Here is a 25,186-nt window from a genome sequence, read left to right as displayed (position 1 = left end):
CAGGTCTGATGGCTGGTCCTTCTGCTGTATTATGATGTTGCGCTCAGGTCTGATGGCTGGCTCTTCTTCTGTATTAGGATGTTGCGCTCAGGTCTGATGGCTGGCTCTTCTGCTGTAGTAGGATGTTGCGCTCAGGTCTGATGGCTGGTTCTTCTGCTGTATTAGGATGTTGTGCTCAGGTCTGATGGTTGGTTCTTCTGCTGTATTAGGAGTTGTGCTCAGGTCTGATGGCTGGTTCTTCTGTATTAGGATTTTGCACTCAGGTCTGATGGCTGGTTCTTCTGCTGTATTAGAATGTTGCGCTCAGGTCTGATGGCTGGTTCTTCTGCTGTATTAGGATGTTGCGCTCAGGTCTGATGGCTGGTTCTTCTGCTGTATTAAGATGTTACGCTCAGCTCTGATGGCTGGTTCTTCTTCTGTATTAGGATGTTGCGCTCAGTTCTGATGGCTGGTTCTTCTGCTGTATTATGATGTTGCGCTCAGGTCTGATGGCTGGTTCTTCTGCTGTATTAGGATGTTGCGCTCAGGTCTGATGGCTGGTTCTTCTGCTGTAGTAGGATGTTGTCCTCAGCTCTGATGGCTGGTTCTTCTGCTGTATTAGGATGTTGCCCTCAGCTCTGATGGCTGGTTCTTCTGCTGTATTAGGATGTTGCCCTCAGCTCTGATGGCTGGTTCTTCTGCTGTATTAGGAGTTGCGCTCAGGTCTGATGGCTGGTTGTTCTGTATTAGGATTTTGCACTCAGGTCTGATGGCTGGTTCTTCTGCTGTATTAGGATGTTGCGCTCAGGTCTGATGGCTGGTTCTTCTGCTGTATTAGGATGTTGCGCTCAGGTCTGATGGCTTTTTCTTCTGCTGTATTAGGATGTTGCGCTCAGGTCTGATGGCTGGTTCTTCTGCTGTATTAAGATTTTGCTCTCAGCTCTGATGGCTGGTTCTTCTCCTGTATTAGGATGTTGCGCTCAGTTCTGATGGCTGGTTCTTCTGCTGTGCTATGATGTTGCGCTCAGGTCTGATGGCTGGTTCTTCTGCTGTACTAGGATGTTGCGCTCAGGTCTGATGGCTGGTTCTTCTGCTGTAGTAGGATGTTACGCTCAGGTCTGATGGCTGGTTCTTCTGCTGTATTAGGATGTTGCGCTCAGGTCTGATGGCTGGCTCTTCTGCTGTATTAGGATGTTGCGCTCAGGTCTGATGGCTGGTTCTTCTGCTGTATTAGGATGTTGCGCTCAGGTCTGATGGCTGGTTCTTCTGCTGTATTAGGATGTTGCGCTCAGGTTTGATGGCTGGTTCTTCTGCTGTATTAGGATGGTGCGCTCAGGTCTGATGGCTGGTTCTTTTGCTGTATTAGGATGTTGCTCGCAGGTCTGATGGCTGGTTCTTCTGCTGTATTAGGATGTTGCGCTCAGGTCTGATGGCTGGTCCTTCTGCTGTATTTTGATGTTGCGCTCAGGTCTGATGGCTGGCTCTTCTGCTGTATTAGGATGTTGCTCTCAGGTCTGATGGCTGGTTCTTCTGCTGTATTAGGATGTAGCGCTCAGGTCTGATGGCTGGTCCTTCTGCTGTATTAAGATGTAGCGCTCAGGTCTGATGGCTGGTTCGTCTGCTGTATTAGGATGTTGCGTTCAGGTCTGATGGCTGGTTCTTCTGCTGTATTAGGATGTTGCGCTCAGGTCTTATGGCTGGCTCTTCTGCTGTATTAGGATGTTGCGCTCAGGTCTGATGGCTGGTTCTTCTGCTGTATTAGGATGTTGTGCTCAGGTCTGATGGTTGGTTCTTCTGCTGTATTAGGATGTTGCGCTCAGGTCTGATGGCTGGTTCTTCTGTATTAGGATTTTTCACTCAGGTCTGATGGCTGGTTCTTCTGCTGTATTAGGATGTTGCGCTCAGGTCTGATGGCTGGTTCTTCTGCTGTATTAGGATGTTGCGCTCAGGTCTGATGGCTGGTTCTTCTGCTGTATTAGGATGTTGCGCTCAGGTCTGATGGCTGGTTCTTCTGCTGTATTAGGATGTTGCGTTCAGGTCTGATGGCTGGTTCTTCTGCTGTATTAGGATGTTGCGCTCAGGTCTGATGGCTGGTTCTTCTGCTGTATTAGGATGTAGCGCACAGGTCTGATGGCTAGTTCTTCTGCTGTATTAGGATGTTGCGCTCAGGTCTGATGGCTGGTTCTTCTGTATTATGATGTTGCGCTCAGGTCTGATGGCTGGTTCTTCTGCTGTATTAGGATGTTGTGCTCAGGTCTGATGGCTGGTTCTTCTGCTGTATTACGATGTAGCGCTCAGGTCTGATGGCTGGTTCTTCTGCTGTATTAGGATGTTGGTCTCAGCTCTGATGGCTGGTTCTTCTGCTGTATTAGGATGTTGCGCTCAGGTCTGATGGCTGGTTCTTCTGCTGTATTAGGATGTTGCGCTCAGGTCTGATGGCTGGTTCGTCTGCTGTATTAGGATGGTGCGCTCAGGTCTGATGGCTGGTTCTTCTGCTGTATTAGGATGGTGCGCTCAGGTCTGATGGCTTGTTCTTCTGCTGTATTAGGATGTTGCGCTCAGGTCTGATGGCTGGTTCTTCTGCTGTATTAGGATGTTGCGCTCAGGTCTGATGGCTGGTTCTTCTGCTGTATTAGGATGTTGCGCTCAGGTCTGATGGCTGGCTCTTCTGCTGTATTAGGATGTTGCGCTCAGGTCTGATGGCTGGCTCTTCTGCTGTATTAGGATGTTGCGCTCAGGTCTGATGGCTGGCTCTTCTGCTGTATTAGGATGTTGCGCTCAGGTCTGATGGCTTTTTCTTCTGCTGTATTAGGATGTTGCGCTCAGGTCTGATGGCTGGTTCTTCTGCTGTATGAAGATGTTGCGCTCAGCTCTGATGGCTGGTTCTTCTCCTGTATTAGGATGTTGCGCTCAGTTCTGATGGCTGGTTCTTCTGCTGTATTAGGATGTTGCGCTCAGTTCTGATGGCTGGTTCTTCTGCTGTATTATGATGTTGCGCTCAGGTCTGATGGTTGGTTCTTCTGCTGTATTAGGATGTTGCGCTCAGGTCTGATGGCTGGTTCTTCTGCTGTATTAGGATGTTGCGCTCAGGTCTGATGGCTGGTTCTTCTGCTGTATTAGGATGTTGCGCTCAGGTCTGGCTGGTTCTTCTGCTGTATTAGGATGTTGCGTTCAGGTCTGATGGCTGGTTCTTCTGCTGTATTAGGATGTTGCGCTCAGGTCTGATGGCTGGTTCTTCTGCTGTATTAGGATGTAGCGCACAGGTCTGATGGCTAGTTCTTCTGCTGTATTAGGATGTTGCGCTCAGGTCTGATGGCTGGTTCTTCTGTATTATGATGTTTCGCTCAGATCTGATGGCTGGTTCTTCTGCTGTATTAGGATGTTGTGCTCAGGTCTGATGGCTGGTTCTTCTGCTGTATTACGATGTTGCGCTCAGGTCTGATGGCTGGTTCTTCTGCTGTATTAGGCTGATACGCTCAGGTCTGATGGCTGGTTCTTCTGCTGTATTATGATGTTGCGCTCAGGTCTGATGGCTGGTTCTTCTGCTGTATTAGGATGTTGCGCTCAGGTCTGATGGCTGGTTCTTCTGCTGTATTAGGATGTTTCGTTCAGGTCTGATGGCTGGTTCTTCTGCTGTATTAGGATGTTGCTCTCAGGTCTGATGGCTGGTTCTTCTGCTGTATTAGGATGTTGCGCCAGGTCTGATGGCTGGTTCTTCTGCTGTATTAGGATGTTGCGCCAGGTCTGATGGCTGGTCCTTCTGCTGTATTAGGATGTTGTGCTCAGGTCTGATGGCTGGTCCTTCTGCTGTATTAGGATGTTGCGCTCAGGTCTGATGGCTGGTTCTTCTGCTGTATTAGGATGGTGCGCTCAGGTCTGGCTGGTTCTTCTGCTGTATTATGATGTTGCGCTTAGGTCTGATGGCTGGTTCTTCTGCTGTATTAGGATGTTGCGCTCAGGTCTGATGGCTGGTTCTTCTACTGTATTAGGATGGTGTGCTCAGGTTTGATGGCTGGTTCTTCTGCTGTATTAGGATGGTGCTCTCAGGTCTGATGGCTGGTTCTTCTGCTGTATTAGGATGGTGCGCTCAGGTCTGATGGCTGGTTCTTTTGCTGTATTAGGATGTTGCTCGCAGGTCTGATGGCTGGTTCTTCTGCTGTATTAGGATGTTGCGCTCAGGTCTGATGGCTGGTCCTTCTGCTGTATTTTGATGTTGCGCTCAGGTCTGATGGCTGGCTCTTCTGCTGTATTAGGATGTTGCGCTCAGGTCTGATGGCTGGTTCTTCTGCTGTATTAGGATGTTGCGCTCAGGTCTGATGGCTGGTTCTTCTGCTGTATTAGGATGTTGCGCTCAGGTTTGATGGCTGGTTCTTCTGCTTTATTAGGATGTTGCGCTCAGGTCTGATGGCTGGTTCTTCTGCTGTATTAGGATGGTGCGCTCAGTTCTGGCTGGTTCTTCTGCTGTATTATGATGTTGCTCTTAGGTCTGATGGCTGGTTCTTCTGCTGTATTAGGATGTTGCGCTCAGGTCTGATGGCTGGTTCTTCTACTGTATTAGGATGGTGTGCTCAGGTTTGATGGCTGGTTCTTCTGCTGTATTAGGATGGTGCTCTCAGGTCTGATGGCTGGTTCTTCTGCTGTATTAGGATGGTGCGCTCAGGTCTGATGGCTGGTTCTTTTGCTGTATTAGGATGTTGCTCGCAGGTCTGATGGCTGGTTCTTCTGCTGTATTAGGATGTTGCGCTCAGGTCTGATGGCTGGTCCTTCTGCTGTATTTTGATGTTGCGCTCAGGTCTGATGGCTGGCTCTTCTGCTGTATTAGGATGTTGCTCTCAGGTCTGATGGCTGGTTCTTCTGCTGTATTAGGATGTAGCGCTCAGGTCTGATGGCTGGTCCTTCTGCTGTATTAAGATGTAGCGCTCAGGTCTGATGGCTGGTTCTTCTGCTGTATTAGGATGTTGCGTTCAGGTCTGATGGCTGGTTCTTCTGCTGTATTAGGATGTTGCCCTCAGCTCTGATGGCTGGTTCTTCAGCTGTATTAGGAGTTGCTCTCAGGTCTGATGGCTGGTTGTTCTGTATTAGGATTTTGCACTCCGGTCTGATGGCTGTTTCTTCTGCTGTATTAGGATGTTGCGCTGAGGTCTGATGGTTGGTTCTTCTGCTGTATTAGGATGTTGCGCTCAGGTCTGATGGCTGGTTCTTCTGTATTAGGATTTTGCACTCAGGTCTGATGGCTGGTTCTTCTGCTGTATTAGGATGTTGCGCTCAGGTCTGATGGCTGGTTCTTCTGCTGTATTAGGATGTTGTGCGGTCTGATGGCTGGTTCTTCTGCTGTATTAGGATGTTGCGCTCAGGTCTGATGGCTGGCTCTTCTGCTGTATTAGGATTTTGCCCTCTGCTCTGATGGCTGGTTCTTCTGCTGTATTAGGATGTTGCGCTCAGGTCTGATGGCTGGTTCTTCTGCTGTATTAGGATGTTGCGCTCAGGTCTGATGGTTGGTTCTTCTGCTGTATTATGATGTTGCTCTCAGGTCTGATGGTTGGTTCTTCTGCTGTATTAGGATGTTGCGCTCAGGTCTGATGGCTGGTTCTTCTGTATTATGATGTTGTGCTCAGGTCTGATGGTTGGTTCTTCTGCTGTATTAGGATGTTGCGCTCAGGTCTGATGGTTGGTTCTTCTGCTGTATTATGATGTTGCTCTCAGGTCTGATGGTTGGTTCTTCTGCTGTAGTAGGATGTTGCGCTCAGGTCTGATGGCTGGTTCTTCTGTATTATGATGTTGTGCTCAGGTCTGATGGTTGGTTCTTCTGCTGTATTAGGAGGTTGCGCTCAGGTCTGATGGTTGGTTCTTCTGCTGTATTATGATGTTGCTCTCAGGTCTGATGGCTTGTTCTTCTGCTGTAGTAGGATGTTGCGCTCAGGTCTGATGGCTGGTTCTTCTGCTGTATTAGGATGTTGCGCTCAGGTCTGATGGCTGGCTCTTCTGCTGTATTAGGATGGTGCGCTCAGGTCTGATGGCTGGCTCTTCTGCTGTATTAGGATGTTGCGCTCAGGTCCGATGGCTGGTCCTTCTGCTGTATTATAACCATTACGGTGTAAAAGAAGAAATAACATGATTTTGCAAAGCCGTTGCTGTTGTAGAAGGAATTTTAAAACTTAAGATATTACTCTGACTTGTACAACGTGTTTTGCCATGGGAAGGATTTATTTAACGAAGGCCACAAACTGCTGACTAATATGGCCATGGGTCAAAAGGCATCTCTGAGAAACTCTCTTTAGGCTCTTGGAGATTTGGGTCATATTAATGTGATTATTGAGCTATTTTGGCATATTGGCAAGTTAATCGTTGCTTATTCTAATTCGTCAGTCTCGTGAGCTGATGAGAGCCACATAGACGGACGAGGGAGGAGTACTGTATAGATCATAGAGTGCTTAATAAAAGAGGGTCTAGGGCAGAAGAGACCTGGTCTACTAGAGACTTAGTTTGCTCTTCTTCTTGGGTAATGCCACAGTTTTCATTTGTCATGGTGCACTCAAGACCCGTCCGTCCTGTCAGGTGTCTTCATGGACTGAGCAGGATAGGGAAATATATCCTGAATGGCTTCCTTAAGGGAATAGATGCTAAAGTTTTCCATGTTTGAGTGATTTTTTGCCATGCTAGGGCTAGTGGTGGTCCAAAGTATTGGAAATCTCTGTAATATGCCACTATTCTCTATGCCAGGGGCTTACGATGGCCATATTTTAAAGTGCGCCCATTCACATTAGATGAATTTTCACTAAGCTAGACAAATAGCCTAATTGTATGGGGGTGTCCTGACTCTTGCCTAACTTCAAGTGTTGAGAAACAGAAGGATGAGACATGTTGGACTTCGATATGCCCAGTCCTTTGTTCCCAGTGGGTTAGTCCAAAATGGTAATTTTTTTTTTCCCAACCTTGAGCTAGTGGATGAGTTATTTCTTGTTTAGCTTTTTACTTTCTCCTCTCGGGCTTCATCTGGTGCTTGGTTCAGTATTTCTCACAGATTTGATACTCGAGCTGCGTCGTCTTCACCGGCGTCCATTATGAAGTGTTGGGTTACGGTATTTTCATCTTTGCGGTTTAATGTGGCGGCATTGAGCGTATCCTCTGCACCCGGGGACAATGCAGACGGAGGCTGGGGATGTGAGATAAAACACATGGCCGTCGCGGGGAGCACCTGTCTGCTTTAAGAGACACTTCTTTTAATAACCATCGAGTCACGACAGCTGCGCTCCGACAAGTGGATTTTTATAATGGGAGCGCTGGCCTGGAAAATAGCAGATTTTTATAGACGTGCATGCGTAACATGGCAGCTGAAGTGCCATTAAAGGTGGTCCACGCGTTCGCCAAGGTGATCCCGCGAATATGGCGGCAATGTGACATTTGACCTTCAGCTCTCGTCTATTGAGTTCACTTCTGTCCATTCATTCTCAGCCGTCTTCTCTGGTTGCAATTGTTGCCTACGCCGGTCATAAATCTCAGTGTAGTTAGTCCCTGGCACTGATTGAATGCAATTATCACTTATGCGTGACTTGGCAAACAGAGCTCTTCACTTTTCCTCTGTTGCCAGGGTATCATGGCAGATATCGCTTTTTGAAAGGGGGAGACTAGAAGCGGAGGAGGCAGATCCATAATGATTTTTTGTGCCGTGACTCAGCAGCAGCCACGTGCTTGCCAGGAATCGGCTCAAGTGAGGATGTCTGCACCCCGTCCGCAGGAGAACGTGCCACTGACGGGGCTAAAATAGATCTCATTAGCTAATTACAAGCCAGCGAAGAAATGCAGAGTCACACGGACCAGGGTCAAAACAAATAATGGGGGGAGAAAGAGGGTCCGAAACAAACTAAAGCAAACAAATAATAATATACTTTTATTGATTCATTTGGAAAAATGACAGCACCCAATAGCAATATAATAAAAGACCCTGCAGGGGTGTAAGTTTGCGATGTCACTGATCACAATTCCCTATAGGGGGCGCTGGAGGGGTGCTAGATCAAGTCTATATCGGGGTCTTTATTTTCCTTACTGGGATTAGTTTATAGTTCATGGAGCGCTTCTATAAGTTTTTACACTTTACTAGTATTCTGTCTTTCTTTTTTTTGCGCTGACGCACTTTGAAATTATAAGCGCAAAGTAATGGAGTTATAATATTCATTAGGACAACCTATATTGCATTAATTGTGATGATTGCATAAAACTTACACCCCTTCTTTGTGGTGTTATATTTTTCTTGATTTTTGGGTACAGTCCATATGCACCATTTTTAAGATGGAATGATTAAGGAATATTAATATTTAAGGGCATATTGTCAAGTCTGGAAGTTTTGTTCTTTATCCACGGGATAGGGGATAACTTCTCTCATAGCTGAGGGTCTTCAGCGATCCCATTAGAGCGGCAGTGCGCATGATCGACCACCACTGCATTCTGGAGGGGCTTGGGATCAGTGGAGTCCCAGCAATCCGACCCTCTGCGGTCAGGAAGTTATCTCCTATTTATAGATGGGGGGATAACTTCCAAACTTGAGAATACTCCCTCCTTTTAAAGTGTTTTTTTTTTCTTTCTTTTTTTTTTTCTTTTTTTGGACATTTGGGGGGATCCATTGAAAAAAAAAAAAAAATGGCTGCATGTATCTGTTTTAATTAAATAGAGTAATTAAAGGACATATCCACATTTACAAGATTTTATCTTTATGCTCAAGAAAAAAAAACAACTTTTCAATAGGTCCTCATTTTCTTTTAAATCCGCCATACGGTTTCAGAGATATGGGCCTTTTTATACAGTGTTAATTTTGTATGGTCTTTTCAAGGGGGCGTGGCTCACAGGATATTTATGCAGAGCAGCCTAAAGACACGCCCCAGAGGATCCTGTAAGCACCGCCCCCTGACCATAAAAGGTAGCACTATGTGAAAAGGCCTCTATCTCGGGAACCGTATGGCAGATTAAAAAAAAAAAAGAAAAAGTGTAACGCAGGGGGGTTTATAGCCTCTTCATTACGTTGCCTGGCATCGTACGGTGACTAGTCGGATCATCTTTAGTGGATGCCTTCTTGCTGCTGATACCCACTACTTGCCAGGGTCCTTTTTTAGTGACTGATCGGTGTCTGGTATTGCAGCATTCGAGTGGATTAGGCTGAGCTGTAATACCAGCCCTATATCCCATAGACAAGAGAGGACCTGTTTCTGGAAGAAAAACACATTTTTCTCATCTAAAATTTCTCAGCAAGTTAAAACCTAAGACAGAAAGAAAATGAACATATACCCTGCTATAAGTAAAAGCTACTGCAATGCCCTGCACATGGGGTAAGCAACATGGCAAATAAGAAGAACTATACTACATTTCTAATTGGAGGGATTTGCTAATATTATTACATTTACTACATATTGGTTGTATGTTTTCTGACCAGATCAGGTCTTTGTGCAATTCTCAGATGTATATTTCTATAGTTTATGGTTTCTGTGTTTTTTATGGATATTGCAGTTTTGACCTACGTACAGGTAAAAAAAAAACCTTCATGGCTCCAATCAAAGGAAGAAAAAAATCTAGATTGTTTAAGAGCATGTGTCACCAGGGCGGCTTCTGCCCAGATCAGGCCACCATTGTCTTGTCCTATTAAATGCTACCCTATGTGACAAAATCTGAGCCCCGACTACTAATTCTGTACTAATACAGTTCCTGGTCATTAGGGGTCAGCAATATAGGGAGGTTTGTATACAACACCTCTACACCAAGACCAGATTGCCTGCCTGTATATCAAAATGGCCACTAGGAGGTAAAAAAAATTAATGTTTCACATCCTGCAAAGGTCTTAGAAGAAGAAAATTGTCCTTTATTTTGCTTAGTACTTTGTCAATATCGACCCTTTAACGAGCCTTTCCACATGACTTAGGATAAAAGCCAAACCAGAATCTCTATTTGCAGACACATGTTTCGGAGTGTTTTCCCCTCATTGGTGCAAAGCAAGAGATCTGATTTGACTGGAGGAGAGGCCTCTGACTGGGGTCTAAGGGGAAAAACTGGTTGATAGACTGCAGGATCCATCTGGGTACCGTGGAGACTCCTAGATCTATGTAATGGCTGTAGAAACAAAATGTTAGGATCACAGACGACTCTTCTTATCCCTCTTCTTTTTGTCTGCAGAATTCTATACGACACAACCTGTCATTGAATAAGTGCTTTCTGAAAGTGCCTCGATCCAAGGATGACCCTGGAAAGGTAATGGTCACGGGCCTACTGTGTGCAGTGCCGGGACCGTACTTGCCTTACATTTTGAACTTTTTGTTCTTCTTTTTAGGGTTCCTATTGGGCAATAGACACGAATCCAAAGGAGGATGCGCTACCAGCTCGGCCAAAGAAGAGGCCGCGATCTGGAGAGCGAGTATGTATTGTCATAAAACTCTGCAGGGAAACTGCTGTAGGGGCCAGAAATCACTGCAATATTAAAGATTGGAGTGACCATTTCTGGATTTTTGAATGTCTGTTTAGGGGAATATCACGGGTGCGTTGTCATGAATACGAGCCATTTTAGCTTTTTGTCCGGTTTCCCTCTTTCAGGCCTCTACTCCTTATAGTATAGATTCCGATTCTTTGGGAATGGATTGTATAATCCCTGGAAGTGCCTCTCCAAACATGGCTATCAACACTGTGACTAATAAAGTAAGTGTCATACAACTCTTTTAAATATTAAAAGTAGCCAGAGTTTAACATCTAACTTCAAGGATGTGTACGGAGAGAACAGGTTTAACGAGAGCGTGAGAAAGATGGCTCCTGCTGGGAGCTGTAGGGTTGCACTGGAGAGACACTGGTTGGATATCACTGTCTATCCTGTAATGTGGGCAGTTCACCCTGAACAGCCCGCTAGCTGTGGGAGGTCTGCTATGGGGGGTCTTCCCTGCGAGGTCTCCTATGTGAGTAAAAAGAATTGGGAGGAGGGGAAGGGAGAGGAAAATCAGCTCACCAAGTGCGGGGAAAAAATGTTACTTCGACCAGTAGAGCTGTGCACGGACTCTAGAGAACAACACGAAGCAAGAAAATCCACCATCCGCAGCAATAAAGTGGTTTTAAAACATGATTTTTAATAGCAACATATTTAAAAATCTAAAACCAAAAATTACATAAGGTCAGAAAAACAAAATAAAAGGAAGGGGGAAATGTGGGGGACACAGGTCTACGTGTTTTGGGCTAAGAAGCCCTTAGTTTTTCCGACCTTTTTTTAAAAAAAAAATTTATATTAGATCTTTAAATATGTTGCTATTAAAAGTCATGTTTTAAAACCTCTCTTAATTGTTGCGGATGCTGGATTTCCTTGCTTCATGTTTTCCTGTGCGAGGTCTCCCCTTGCCGCGAGGTCTCCCCTTGCCGCGAGGTCCCCTACATGAGATCTCCTAAATGGGAAGCTCTTTACTCATCATCCAGCTACAGAAAACAAGTATTTCTGCTCTTCCAGTCCATCACTTTGGATAGTACAATATTCATTATGTGCATATAATATGTATGGAGCGTGTATATTTTCTTTTTTGGGAGGGGGAGAAGCAGCGTGTTCCTGAGTTTTCCAGTACAACATCCATTATCTGCTTTGGTCGAGTTTTACAGATCACTTCATCTGAGATCATGTATTAAAGTGTTCAGGTTTTCAATACATGATCTCAGATGAGGTGATCTGTAAAACAGGATGTAAATGCTGAGAGTTATATAAAATTGTGGAGGATAAAGTGGTTCTAAAAATTCCTTAGGATCTGAGGACGACTCATATAGATCACTCTGCTAATCAGAACAGGAGACCTCCCAGCCGAGCAGGAGGCCGAGCGAGCCGTCCTTGGCCACACATTTCTGCTGAGTTACTTTTTAGAAAGCTTGGTGACAGCTGAGTGAGCCCTGTGATAGCTGCTTGATTTATCGTCACCCAGCTTTCACAAAAACAATTAATAAATCTGTTGACATCTTGATGAACTATGAAGATCAAACAACTGTCTAATTTATTTTTTCCCCCCATTTAGGTAACTTTATACAACACAAGTCAGGATGGCAACGACAGTCCTAGAAGTAGCCTTAACAACAGCCTTTCTGATCAGAGCGTGGCGTCCTTAAACTTGAACAGTGTTGGCAGTGTGCACAGCTATACACCGGTACGTATGTGTGTACACAGTGTATATAAAGGCCTCCCCAGATCGGCACTGACCCACCGCCAGCAAGGTCATGCTGGATACATTCACGGCTGTCGGTGCTCAGTGTGAACCTGCTCTCATCTGTGTAGGGAACGCAACGCCAATGGTGGACCTGCATGGACCTCTGGTGAATGCCGATCAAGCTGCATGGTGCTGGCTCCGAGCACAGGTCCCTCTATAGCATGTCCATCCCTAGGGCCACTTTCCATGGAGTCTGATTCTGACAGTATGATCAGAAGATTCACACCAGGAGCCACAGGAGGTCATATTGTAGGTCTGTGATAGTTCTCCTGTTCTTCATGGCGCAAAGGAGCAGATCTCAGTTCTTCTGCTTTGTTGATGCCCTTGTATTGCCTTGTACAGAGCTCTTTATCGAACGGTCCATGTCCTGTTATCTCATCTATTCCATTGAGACTTTGCTGGAAAACCCTACAAGCCTTCATGTGACGGCATGTATGGATGTGCCACCCGGAATACCTGTGCAACCATGTAGCTTCTCATGCTACCAGTGGTGACCAGGACACCAGCAAAGCTAGGGAAGAATCAATCAGAGAAAACGAGAGTAACGGTGTGTGTCCACCATCTGCAAAATCATTTAATTTTGGGACTTATCTTGCCGTTGATGGCAGTTCTCCTGATGTCATTCATTTCCACCAGAGCAGTTGACATTGATTCACAGCCACTTCTGCTTCTCAACTGGACAGATTCCTATCACGGTACTTTAAATACAGTGTTCATGAGTTTCTTTAAGAAGCTCATATCCACACCTTCCATAAGTCTCCAACACTTTTGGCAGCGAGTATCTGTCTCCCACTTATGTGTTTGCATTGGAAATGTCCCTGATGTAGGGACACGTCACATTAATCACTAGATGTAATTCTGGTTGTGGTAATTGTGAGTAGACAAACAAGACTGGGGGGGGGGTATTTACTTTTCCTACACAGAACTAACCAGGGTAATTTCTGACCTATATAGACTGACTTGTCTTTATTACTTGGATTGTCCCACAATGGACATTTATCCAGGACAGACTATCTGATTCCACCAGTCACTAGGACAGAGGTTTCAGGCCACCCATTAGTCCTCGCTGCACAAGCATGGTTTACTGATTGCTCCATTGAATGGAGTGGCAGGATGGATACGTGACCACTGCTCCATGCATGACCCTTCACAATGGAATCGTGCACTGAGGAGGAATGGGGGATCTTGGAATCCCCTACAGCTTGCAGCGTCCTATGGCTTTCTTTACATGTGCCAATCCTAATACTAAACTAGCCGGAGCAGTAATCCATAAAAGCATAAATTCTATTACAATGTATTCAAAGGGACGACTAATAAGATGTCTCTCACCAATGTACAGCTACTGCTGGAACAATATACTTCCGGGGTCGCGACGGCGTCATGACGGACGCGGTGGGGGCGGGAGGTTCTGATGATCCCCGCGCATGCGCCGTATACGTCATCCGGTTGGCGGCCATTTTCTTCCGGTCACATGATTGGACATGTGACTAATTTGAGGTCCTATTTAAAACGATGCTGGTGCTTTCAACTATGACGCCTCTTGATAAAGCAAACTCCGCGAAACGCGCATCGAGGCCTGCATCCTCCACATTTGCCCACTTTTGCCTTGTCCCCCCCTCCTAGAGCAATCTCTGGTGACTTTATCGGTGAGTTATCTTTATCTATATGCCACATAGTACGGCTGCCTAACAATAGTATAATGCTTGAAACTCACCTAATCTCCTGAGTTGCCTATGTGACTTTGTGACTTTTGCTCTTGTCATCAGTTTTTATATGAATCTTCTGACTGTCCCCCCCCCCCATATGGTGTTACCCTGCTATTCACAGGGCCATTTTTGCCCCCTTTTCCCCATATAAGGACTAATTTGTCCATAGTTAAAACTAGGATATTGGGCTTATTTGACCGCTAATTTCTACTGTATTGTGTCTGCGGGTACCCCTTGGGGAATTCTTGTTTATTGACTTGTTCCGCTATTTGCACATATTTGTAATGTAATTATCTTTCACTATGAATCTATATTATAACTAATAAAGTTTTTATATGCCTTGTACTCAGTTCTCTCTAATGTTTATAAATTGGAATAATATACTGTATTTTCTTGAATATCAGAATGTGCACATTGACTTTCTTCCCTATTAAATTGTGATTTTTCTTTTTTTCCCTTTTCTTATTCAATCCTAGGTAACGAGCCATCCTGAGCAAACCGTTCCAACATTAACGCAGCAGTCACAGTACAACACGCCAGAGCGAGAAAAACTTTTCCCTGAATATAACTTTGAAGATCTCAGCGATTCATTTCGAAGCCTATACAAGAATGTATTCGCTCAGTCCATAAGCCAAGGTAGGTGAAGTGGAAAGGACCTGGGCACATATGGAAGGCACGCTCAGTCCATGCTGAAAACGCCAATGAAAAATACATCCCGGGGTATGACGTCAAGTCCAGTGATATAAAACACCAGACGTCTGCTTCTGCTCATGCACTGAGGCCTCTCGTCGCTATCTTCAGATGCACAAAAGATGGGTGTATTTGCACACACTTTTATTCTACATATCCCCCCCCCCCACTGCCCCCAAAATCCACGTGTCTTACTTGTGGATTTGCATCTTTTCAATCTCTGCCGCAAATCCGCATGTAAAACATATGTATCTTGAGGCGGATTTGTCATCCCCTAAAATAAAGTCCGATGTGAATTCACCCCTATAGCACTGATAGAGTACTAGCGCTCAGTAAAGTAGGTAATTATCGGGGCACCTACGCTTGTTAGTTTTGACGACATAACTGGTTTAGTCATTTATTATAATGTGTATATATGTATGTATGTGTGTGTGTGTGTGTGTGTGTGTGTATAGGGAGCGTCATTGCGTAGAGCCTACATTGTTCCGTTCCTCTGTTATTCTTCCTGGAATGTGAGAGTCTATATTGTAACTGGGTGTTACTATCCTGATTAAAGTAGTTTGTCCCTATATAGTCTGGGAATGTCAGATTATGTAGGAATACCCGCTAATTTCTAGGAGGGATAACCGAGGAGAAGCAGAAAATAGTTTTAAAAATTAATATTTCTTGAGGAATGCAAACATTTTGTAATACTTGTGTCAGGACTCCTCACCGGTCCTCTTTAGGGTAATTTCAGGTGATGGAGACTGGTGCTGTAACTCTGCAGTGAATGCTGATACATACCTGCAGGGAGGGTCTTGAGAACCCCCCATCCACGTGTAAGTGAAGAAATAACTTGCTGTCGATTTTCAGCCATAATACTGTGACAATGGCGCTATATTCTTACCCCTTTAGGGTACATGGTGGCACTCAGTGACTCCGCAGTAACACGTGCAGAGTTTGCTGTGCATTATTCATGATATCTGCAGCACAGTTTTTCTGCCACCTGGGCATACTATAATCCTGCCATAAGAAGCAGTCAGCGAAGTACAGTTCTGCAAATAAAGGGTGCCCGTCTTACTGCCGGTGATGATGCTGAGTAAAATAACCATGCTCCCCTTTTCTTTTTTCAGCAGGACTGATGAATCTCCAGTCGGAGTCCTCGCAGCAGACGCATTCACCCTGCTCATATCAGCACTCCCCTAGTAGCACAATGAGCTCTCAGCAGCACGGTAGCCAAAATAACCTGACAAATAGCCACGCAAGTAGTCTTGGCACATCTGTGAGTGACTCTATGGGACAAGTGCACATGTCCCACACTCCCATCCACGCACAGCAGTCCCCGCACTCACCACACATACATCACACTGTAGTACACCATCAGCACCCCAACCAGCACACATCTCACTGTCACCAACCGCAGCACCCTCAGCAACGCGCTCCGCACCCTGCACAGCATTCACCGCACCAAGCACAGCACCCCGCTCCGCACCCTGCACAACACCAGCATCTACAACATCACCCAAATCATCAGCACCCACCTCTCGCACATCAGACCTCTCTAACACAGCAGCCGCTGCCTTGTAATTCAGGTAAGAACAACTCCTTGCATCTCGCTGTACATCAGTCAGTAGCGCGCCTCCGGCCACCAGACTGCGCCGGATACCGCAGCCCATATATATATTAAAAAAAATGCAAATGTCAACATATTCTTTATACTTGATCGCAGACACTGACGCCTTTGTGAGAGGGTCCACATACTCTCTAGGGCTGCCTTTTGCTATCAGTAGATGGTATGGTCTGATCTATAAACTTGCCATACTATGATTTTCCATGGTGTGTAATTCTGCACTGACGAAGAAGTAGAGAAAGTGTTTAGTTCTCGCTCTAGTTTTGAGATATTGTCTTGGGTTTTCAGATTCTATTCTTAGTCCCTATTTAATTGAGATTATGAGATTGAGGAGCACATTGTGTCTGATGCGCGGCACAATCTGGGCTTCTGCTCAGCAGGATTACATGCTCTTACTTACCTGAGCCGCTCTTCTTGGCCGAGATGAACACATGACACTACGGATTGTATGCTCACGGGCAATGACCAGCTTACTACTGATACCGGCCACTGGCTTAGAACATGCTGGGGGTTGTAGTATACGAATTATTAAAGCTTTTAAATTTAATGTGCACAGTGGTCCCTTTCTGAAAGAAATGGCTGGATTACAGTGTATGTGTATATGTGTATATATATATATATATATATATATATATATATATATATATATATATATATATATATATATATAATTTTATTTATTTTTTAATATGATATATTTAAAATATTATATATAATAATATTATTTTTTTCCTTTTTTTTTTTTTATTTCCCCCTCAGACTGGTACTCAACTCTAGACATGCTCAAAGAAAGCTGCCGTATTGCCAGCAGTGCCAACTGGTCGGAGGTGGATCTCTCCCAGTTCCAAGGTTGGTATATGACGTAAGGTTGCACAGGGTTTTCATATTTTGGGGTGGCTCCACAGTGACATGGCATTGCCTAAAAGTAGATGTAAAATGGCAACTTGCACAGTGCCTCCCGCCCCCCATCATGGAAGCGTCAGAGGCAAAGATTGCACAAATTCTAACCATGTCAGGTTCCTTGCAATTTTTGGGATTGACTTTACTCCTCTCAGGGAGACATTGAGATGAAGTGTCCCGGCAGTGCCCTAATTCTAAACGGACATGTGTGTGACGCAGCTACGTTCTGCCTTAGCTGGACAGTAACAAAACAAAGTAAAACTTGACAACCTGGTTCCCAGTACTTCTCTGGTATCATGAGGACGGTCCTATTAAAAAAGTCCACTAATCTCAGTAGTAAGGTCGTAATGATCGTGTCAATAGGGGAATTTTTGTTCAAGCTGCAATGCCGAGGCGTTATTTAGGGGGGGTAAAAAAGCAGACCCATTTTTCTAATCCAGGACAGCCCTATTCAAGCTTTGTTCACACATGTCAGATCATGGATGTCAGTGCAGATTTTAAATCTTTTTCCCATGCGTGTGAATGGGATCATGTTGTAAAATAAGTGTCAGATTTGCAATAGGCATCTACACTGATGACTCCAGCGCAAGTATAAAATTACAGCTTTTAAAGGGAATCTGTCAGCAGGTTTTTGCTATGTAATCTGAAGACAGCATGAGGTAGGGGTTAAAACACAGATTTCAGTGATGCCTCTCTTATCAAGCTCCATGGTTTTGTTTGCTTGCAATGCTTGTTTTAGCTCCAGGAGTCTATCATTGCTGGGACACAGCAGGGTGTGCATGCTAGTCTGACACACCCCCTCCTGTGATGAGCACCTCACTGTCTATGGAAATTGTATATACAGAGCCTGGTGTGGGCGGGGTTAGCTTCCTCAGCTTTGCTTTATTGCTAAATCTAAAAACTGATTATGTCAGATTGGCTGCACCCAGTAATCTAAGTGATACATTGTTGGATTCAGCTTCTCTTTGCCTACATCAGGCTGCACTCAGATGAGGTAGCAAAAACCTGCTGACATATTCCCTTTAAATGGAATTTCTCTCACAGAAAATGGCGGCATCTATTATGAGTGTTTTTTTTTAGCAATCTCTTCTCGACTGCTTCATTGGGGGAAGCAGGAGAGAAATAGTGTATGCTACTGCGAACAAATAAAGTGCATTTTTGGAACTTTTTGCAAAATGACCACATGTCCCATTGCTCTTCAGTATGCATCTGTTGTCCATTTGTAATCCAAACCAGTGTGCAATTTATGGCAGGGCGTCTGTGGGACAGGAGCAGTGGTTCCAGGGATTAACCACGGCGTTTGCTTCTCTTTCTTTTGAGATTTGGCAGACTAAAAGTTCAGGTCTTGTGAAGTGTCCATAAAACACACAGATACAAGGGGCTCCGCCGACATCTATAGATTACATATACATCTCTCCTTGAGTCCGCTGCTGATTTATAGATGACCGGCCTTGGGATCGGGAATTTACGTCTTCCTCGTTTATCCTGCTTTGGTTTCCACAAGCGTTTGCTCATCCTTGCCGTATAAAATAGCACGTAGCTGCGGAGCCATGTGCCTGCAAATCATGTCTAGAGTCACAAGAGGAGAGAAACTGTTCCAGCACCGCAGCGTGAGGGGGAAAGGATCCGAGGTCGCAGCAGTGAAAAAGGCTTCAAGACGTTTGTGGCCACTAACGGGGGTTTTCTGCACTTTTTTTTTGCGCAAACACATGATGACCACTGCAAGGAAAATGGGGGGGGGGGGGGTTCGGATTCCATTCAAGTAATCAGATATTCAACCCATCCTGTGGATAGGTCATACATGTCATTCTTATAAAGCCCCTTTAAGTCCGGAGTCATAGCGCTTGTACCTACTTACTGTACTGTTCTGTAAGTAAGTTCAGTATGGAGTGGAGTCTGTTCCAGACCCGCCACTCCGTATTGAGCAGATTGGCGCTCTTGTTTAGGACAGTGTCAATGAGATACAGATTGCGTTTTCCAGTGTAAGAAGCAGCTACTGGGATTTCCCACCAGTTAGCAGGATTTCAGGCTGAAAATCAATGTTCCCGATCATACAGAGGATATTCAGAGGCTGCACATTCTTTGGGAGGGTGGCATTTTTTTTTTCACTTTCTATGTTTATAACTGAAAAATACATTCTCTCCCTTATACTCAGGTTTAATGGAAAGTATGAGGCAAGCGGATCTGAAGAACTGGTCACTGGATCAGGTCCAGCTTGCCGACCTGTGCTCTTCGCTCAGTGAATTCTTCAATCACACCGGGTTTATCCATCCACAGAGCAACGTCCCGTCACCTGTGTGCCATGGTAACATGCATAATACCAAACCCACACAGCACCTTGGGACAGGTGAGAGGAGACCCCAAAACCAAGGAGGAAAAATACATCTGCCACTATGTTTGTGAGGCTCCGTTCTCATCCCTGTTCCTTCAGGGATAACTGTGTACTCCGCCATCTAGTCCTAAGAGGCCTGATAGTATGCGAATGGGATCTGTGTGTTAATGGATCCGTCATACTGATCTTGACAGCCATGACAGTAATCTGATGCAACCCCTCCTTAGAAATGCCGAACCTGTAGTGATTAACTCTCCGCCTGGTTGGGCCTAATTCTAAGATGGATATAGATATATATATATATATTTTTTTAGATAGATATTTATTCTAATTTATTTTTATGTTTCTCAGGAAATGTTTATCTAGACTCCAGGCAAAATGTTCCTACGTCAATGATGGGACCCCCAGGTTACACTCATTTACCGCCTATGAGCACTACAGGAACTGGCTTGTCAGGTATGTAAATGATCTATATAGATGACTGAACACTGAGAAGCAGGTAATGGGACACTGAAGCCTTTATTGCCTTTATTTGCGGGACAATTGATTACAATCTGTTTTACCTCCTGGTAGCAATCACTTAAAGAGAATCTGTCAGCAGGATTTTGCTATGTAACATAACAGCACCATGATGTAGGGGCTGAGACCCTTATTCCAGCAATGTGTAATTTAGTTTACTGGGTGCCGCAGTTGTGATAGAATCGCAGTTTTCTCTTTTGCAGATTTAGCAGAACTGAGATGTTGAGCTGTATGTTACTCCGATCCCATCGCAGCTTTCTGTGTACTTTGTATAATGAGAAAGCTGCTAATCAGAGCTGGGGGCACGGTTGGACTAGGAGGCAGGAGGACAGTTGTCCTGTAGTGATAATCTCCTGCTGATAAAACATTGATTGTATTAAAACAGCAAAACATGGCCCAATAAGTGATATATTCCTGTAGTTGGGCCCTCTTGCACTACATCATATATAGCAAAAAACCTGGTGAGAAAGTCATTTTAAGGCTTAATTGGTATTATTTTTAATCAAGAGATTTGAAAATTATTTTGGCCCCATGATCTCTCATGAGAAATTACAATCTCCCAAAACATTTACTTCTATGTGTGAATGAAATCAGCAGCTCCTTATATCGAAGCTGTGCAGTTTTGGTGCTTTTTTATATTACTAGACTTTTATATTGCTCATGTAAGATGCGATAATAAATACCAATAAGGCTATGTGCCCACGATGCTGAAATGCTGCATATTTTTTCCCGCTTCTCCCTGGCAGGAAAAACGTATGCGGATTTTACATGCGTTTTTCCTGCCAGGTAGATGCGTTTGTCAAGCGTTTTTGCATGCATTTCTGCATGAGGGTTATCAAGCGCTTTTCCAATCTATTTTAGCATCACTTGGAAAGTGCTTGACAACTTGGTCACACTATATAAATCCATGCAACCGGCATGGATTTATATAGTGTGACCAAGTAATAGTTAAAAAAAAGAATAAAAATGGTAAAAAAAAACAACAAAAAAAAACATTATACTCCCCTTCTGATGGCCCCCGGTCTTTTCTCCGCTGCATCCGGTCTCTTGTACGGCTCGCGGTGGTGTGAAAGGACCTTTCATGACATCATGTAGTCATGTGACAGGTCACGTGACCGCCGACATGACTAAATGACGTCATTGAAGGTCCTTTCACACCACCACGAGCCGTACAAGAGACCGGACGCAGCGGAGAAAAGATCGGGGGACATCGGAAGGTAAGTATAATGTTTATTTTTTATTTTAAATTCTTTTTTTTTTTCAGGTACTATGGTACCTGGGTCTGGAGGAGAGTCTCCTCTTCTCCAGACCCGGGTACCATCCGCACATTGAATCGCTTAATATCCGAATGTGTACATGTACTCATGCGGATATTAAGCGATTCAGTGCAAGTCAATGGCGGCAATTACGCTGCGTGTCCGCCGTATTTTTCCGCAAAGATCCGCAGCGGAAATTTCCGCAGCATGTGCACAGCACAAGCGGATTATCATTGGGGACCATGGGGCACGTATTACCAAGCGTTTTTTAAGCGTTTTCGCTGCGGAAATTCCACGGCAAAAAAGCTTGAAAAACACATAGTGGGCACGCAGCCTAATTGTGTATTTGTACTTGCAGCCTTGTTCCCCCTTAAATAGATTAGATTTATACAGTTTTCAGATACATTTTTCATACAGTACCCTGACAAACTTGCACCCTGCATTTAGAAAGCCACACATGGTCCTGTTAAATGGCTTTATGCCGTAGTGGCTAAAAGTCTTGAGACTGTCACAAAGTTTGGTTTTCACAAAGATTTTTGCTTCAGTGTTTATAGATCTTTTAGTTTTATGTTTCTATGGTTACTAGAGTACAATTATCATTTCATAAGTTTTTACACAAACTTTACACAAATTTGTCGCAACGTTTTTGCTATGTAATCTGACAACAGCATAACGTAGGATCAGAGACCCTGATTCCAGCGCTGTCACTTACTGAGCTGCTTGCTGTAGTTCTGATAAAATCACTTTTATCAGCAGGAGATTATCACTAGTGGACTAGTAAAGCTGCTGCCAGGTAGTCCAACCATGCCCCCACCACTTATTGGCAGCTTTTTTGCCAGTGTATACAGAAAGCTGCCAATCAGTGTTGTGGGCATGGTTATACAGAGCTCAGCATTCAGAGACCCGCAAGATCTGCAGCAGATAAAACAGGGATTATATCAAACTGACAGCTAGCAGCCCAGTAAGTGATATATCACTGGAATCGGGGTGTGTGCCTCTACGTCATGCTGCTTTCGGATAGGGTAGCAAAAACTGGTAATAGAATCCCTATAATATTTACAGAATTGACCATTATTTTTCCAGACTTCTGCAATCCTCTAAATAAAAGATCTAAAAACGCAGAAGCAGCAAACTTTGTGGAAACCAAAATTTGTGTTAGGCTACGTGCTCACGATACAGAAATGCTCCTGATTTTTCCTGAGCGTTTCTGCATCTCCCTGGCAGAAAAAACACATGCGTATTGTACATGCGTATTGTACATGCGTATTGTACATGCGTATTGTACATGCTTTTTTCCTGCCAAGGACAAGCGTTTGTCAAGCGTTTTGCACATGCGATTTCACGTGGGGTTGTCAAGTGCTTTTCTAAGCGATTTTAGCATCACTTGGAAAAGTGCTTGACAACTTGGTCACACTATATAAATCCATGCAACCGGCATGGATTTATATAGTGTGACCAAGTTAATAGTTAAAAAAAAAGAATAAAATGGTAAAAAAAAAAAAAAAAAAAATTATACTCACCTTCCGATGTCTCCCGGTCTCCTTCTCCGGTCTCCCTGGTGGCTCGCGGTGGTGTAAAAGGACCTTCCATGACGTCATTTAGTCATGTGACAGGTCACGCGACCGCCGACGTGGAAGGTCCTTTAACACCATCGGGAGCCTGGACGCCTAGTATAGGAGACCGGGGGACATCGGAAGGTGAGTATAATGTGTTTTTTTTTTTACAAGTACTATGGTACCCGGGTCTGCATGAGAGTCTCCTCTTCTCCAAACCCAGGTACCATCCGCACATTGAATCGCTTAATATCCGCATGTGGATATTAAGCGATTCAATGCAAGTCAGTGGTGGCAATTACACTGCGTGTCCACAAAATTAATAGACAAATTTAAATTAATTTCCGCAGCACGTGCACAGCACATGCGGATTATCATTGGGGACCATGGCAGACCTTCTATCAAGCGTTTTTTAAGCGTTTTTGCGGCGGAATTGCCGCTGCGAAAACTCTTAAAAAGCCATAGTGGGCACACAACCTAAGTCTCAAAACTTTAGTCCATGACTGAACCATGTCCAGCGAGGTGGCTTTATACAACTACCTGGATAAAACAATTAATACAGGCCCCCCGGATAAGCTACAATAATAAGAGTGTAATTAAATATGGACTCCTTGCTGGTCTATGGGGAGGAGGAAGGAATTAATACCACCTTTGATCATGGTTTGGGTTTCATGTCACAAGGAATCTCTTGCTGCCAATAACCTGCTATAAAGGAATTATTATTAATATGGGATTTTATTTAATTATTTTTTTTTGTGTGTATTTCATTGTCAGGGCACCACGGAGTAATGAATCAACCTCACATGATGCCGTCCACAAATTTTCACATACGTCGCCCCCTTCCTGCAGATGACATCCAAGATGATTTTGACTGGGACTCTATTGTATAGCACTTTTACTGATACAATAGCTCTTGTCTTGTTACCCTTGCTTCCTTCCCCCCGTGTTGTTGGTATAAGTGACCATGAATGTGATACGGAAAAAAATTAAGGTAAAGATGGCCGAGCAAGGAGCGAAAAAAGACCCACAACTGCTAACGATGATGACAATCAAAACTGCTCATAGCAGGATAATGATATCAATTCATAGGAGTTGACCTTGTAAATCTGCACCCTGCAATCAGTTTTCTTAAGGCTGTTCTCTAACTACAGTCCTCTGCATCTCCTGCCAGGGCATGCTTGGAGTTGTAGTTTCCCAGCAGAGCGCATCTGTAGATCACCTTTTCGCTCCCTGATAAGCTGCAGCCGCTCACTATCCTCTTGTGATTTTGACCACAATCGTAACACTGAAATCTGGGCAGAATCTCTCCGAGCACTTTCACTTATCAATGCGCATTTCATAATCCCCTTCCTGGACAGATGGCATTTCTGGGACCCCTTAAGTCCTTTTTATTTTCTTTTAATCTGATTTATTTATGAGTTAGAAATAGTTTAATACTTTTGCTCTTCTGTTATTTCTTTTTTTTTAACGTTTCTTGAAGGAATTTTAATTTACACTGCCATGTAACAGTGCGACTGCAGTCCAATGATGGGTGGTGTGCGCCGGTCAGTGCCATGCCGATCGGCAGTTCTCGATCGACAGATTGTTCTTGTTGGGACGTGTTTGCCTTATTTGTGAAGGGATGGCTAATAAATCTGTATGTGACACACAGCACATCCTTCTACTCCCCATTGTTCATGTGCTAAGGGGCTAGGAAGAGAGCGGCTCCAGTCCTTTCATTACAGAACAAGTGTATGTTCATGGTGAAATGTTGACTGCCATTATCTGCAGATTTTCTGTGAAAATTTGCAAATGTAAAATATGCTGTAGATTTACGATGTATGAGATTTTATAAATACCATACATTGGCTACATGCTCAACCATACAGAAATTGACATTTGGTGCAGATTTCAAACCCTTCCCGACATCCTTGGTACATGTCGATTGTGGGTGTTTTGAGCGGGCTCAGGTACTGAGCCTGCATCATTTAGAGTGGGTGTAGGCTGTGTCATACAGCTTCCACCTGCCTGTAACAACAGGGCATTTAAGCGGCAGAATCCCAGTGGGTGTCAATTCAGGTGCTCCATTACAATAATGAAGTATTGTAGTATATTGTACAAGCGATCAAACAATTCCTAATTCAGGTCCCCTTGGGATATTTAAAATTTGTTTTTAAAAATCTAAGAAAAAAAACCCACTTTAGTCTGAATTACTGCTCTTTTCATGACTCAAAAATAGAGAAATAATTGAAAAAAAACAAAAATTGCTGTTTTTTTGGTCTTTGCACCTCACCAAAAAATGCACTAAGGAATCAATACATTGTGTGTACCCTTAAAAGATAGAAATGAAACGTACAGCCTGCTATGCTAAAAACAAGCCCTCATGCAGCTCCCTTGAAGGGATCATTTATTAAAAATTCATATGTATTTAAAAAAAAAAAAAAAAATTTACAAGTTTGTGAT

At 44.2% G+C, this 25,186-nt stretch overlaps 1 protein-coding gene across 5 annotated transcripts in view; it reads left to right on the top strand.

The window, feature by feature from the left end:
- The window catches only part of FOXJ3 (forkhead box J3), a 68,046-nt gene extending 42,860 nt beyond the window's left edge, over positions 1–25,186 (top strand). For 4 of the 5 annotated variants that reach the window (XM_073656784.1, XM_073656786.1, XM_073656785.1 and 1 more), the window contains 10 exons: positions 10,135–10,209; positions 10,289–10,372; positions 10,549–10,650; positions 11,991–12,119; positions 14,362–14,521; positions 15,688–16,146; positions 16,944–17,033; positions 19,240–19,431; positions 19,768–19,872; positions 23,519–25,186. In XM_073656784.1, coding sequence (XP_073512885.1) covers positions 10,135–10,209; positions 10,289–10,372; positions 10,549–10,650; positions 11,991–12,119; positions 14,362–14,521; positions 15,688–16,146; positions 16,944–17,033; positions 19,240–19,431; positions 19,768–19,872; positions 23,519–23,634 — 1,512 coding nt within the window. In that variant the 3' untranslated portion in view covers positions 23,635–25,186. The remainder of the gene's footprint in view (positions 1–10,134; positions 10,210–10,288; positions 10,373–10,548; positions 10,651–11,990; positions 12,120–14,361; positions 14,522–15,687; positions 16,147–16,943; positions 17,034–19,239; positions 19,432–19,767; positions 19,873–23,518) is intronic. The other variant, XM_073656788.1, reaches the window with a different exon arrangement.

The sequence above is a fragment of the Phyllobates terribilis genome, unplaced genomic scaffold, assembly GCF_046119375.1.
Source record: "Phyllobates terribilis strain yellow unplaced genomic scaffold, ASM4611937v1 Scaffold_12__6_contigs__length_324123572, whole genome shotgun sequence".
Classification (NCBI taxonomy): domain Eukaryota; kingdom Metazoa; phylum Chordata; class Amphibia; order Anura; family Dendrobatidae; genus Phyllobates; species Phyllobates terribilis.
This window is presented reverse-complemented; position numbering and strand designations above follow the sequence as displayed.